Source organism: Condylura cristata, unplaced genomic scaffold, assembly GCF_000260355.1.
Source record: "Condylura cristata isolate star-nosed mole 26May11 unplaced genomic scaffold, ConCri1.0 scaffold00054, whole genome shotgun sequence".
Classification (NCBI taxonomy): domain Eukaryota; kingdom Metazoa; phylum Chordata; class Mammalia; order Eulipotyphla; family Talpidae; genus Condylura; species Condylura cristata.
In genome coordinates, this window is record NW_004567155.1 from 187,021 (window position 1) to 187,882 (window position 862).

General features: G+C 71.6%; 1 protein-coding gene across 2 annotated transcripts in view; it reads right to left on the reverse strand.

The window, feature by feature from the left end:
• ORAOV1 (oral cancer overexpressed 1) overlaps positions 1-260 on the reverse strand; it is an 8,653-nt gene extending 8,393 nt beyond the window's left edge. Inside the window, exon 1 of one of the 2 annotated variants that reach the window (XM_012734366.1) lies at positions 69-260. In XM_012734366.1, coding sequence (XP_012589820.1) covers positions 69-118 — 50 coding nt within the window. In that variant the 5' untranslated portion in view covers positions 119-260. The remainder of the gene's footprint in view (positions 1-68) is intronic. The other variant, XM_004695083.2, reaches the window with a different exon arrangement.
• Between the last annotated feature and the right edge of the window lie 602 nt (positions 261-862).

Sequence of the window (862 nt, forward strand, 5' to 3'; positions counted from 1 at the left end):
GCGGGGCGCCCCCCACGGCCACGCCCGCGCGACCCCAAAGCCGGCCCGCCTCGGGCGCCGCCACTCACCTCTCATCCGCCATCACGATGGAGTCGAACATGTCCCGACTCCCGGCCATGGCGGCAGCCCGGCGGGGCCCGGCCCCTGCTCCCCGGGGACCCACCGGCCAGCGCGAGGACCCCGCACCGCCCTCCGCTTCTAGGCAGGCGACGCCACTTCCGAGAGCGGAGGCGCGGGGCAGGCCGGGAAAGGACGGCACGCGGGAGGGCCCAGCAGTCCCCGGCGCGGAGCAGAGCGGTGGCGCGCGGCGCGGTGGGCTGCGCGGGGCGGGGCCAGACCGCTCTAAGCCCCGCCCAGCTGCCCGCCCCCGGCCGTGGTGGGCGGGGCCGTCTGCGTTCTCGCGGAGGCCGTTTCCGTGGTTACAGCGCCACGCTCGCCCCCGAGTCGCCGAAGGCGGCTTGGGAGGAACCGCCGGGAGTGGGCGTCACCGGTAGACTGACGCCTCCGACGCGCCCGGCTGCCTGGGACGCCCTGAGCCGGGAATTTGGGGCCGGAATCTTCCAGAACCGGCAGTTCCCGGTGGGGCTCGGAGCACAGCCCAGGCCACCTTCCAGGACGGGGCCGGCCACAGCGCCGCCAAGGCCATAACTGCACGACCCGTCCACCCTCTGGAACGTTCTGGAAATTGAAAGTTTTTCTAAAAACTAGAATAAAGAAATGGGCCTCCCTGGTGGCGCAGGGGTTAAAGCGCAGGAACTCAGCCAGGGAGGGAGCCCTGGCACAGCCCTCTCCCGTCTCCAAGCTGCCCCTCAGCAGTGGGCTTCAGTGGACCCCTGCTCTGCTCCCCACTCAGTCTAGGGAT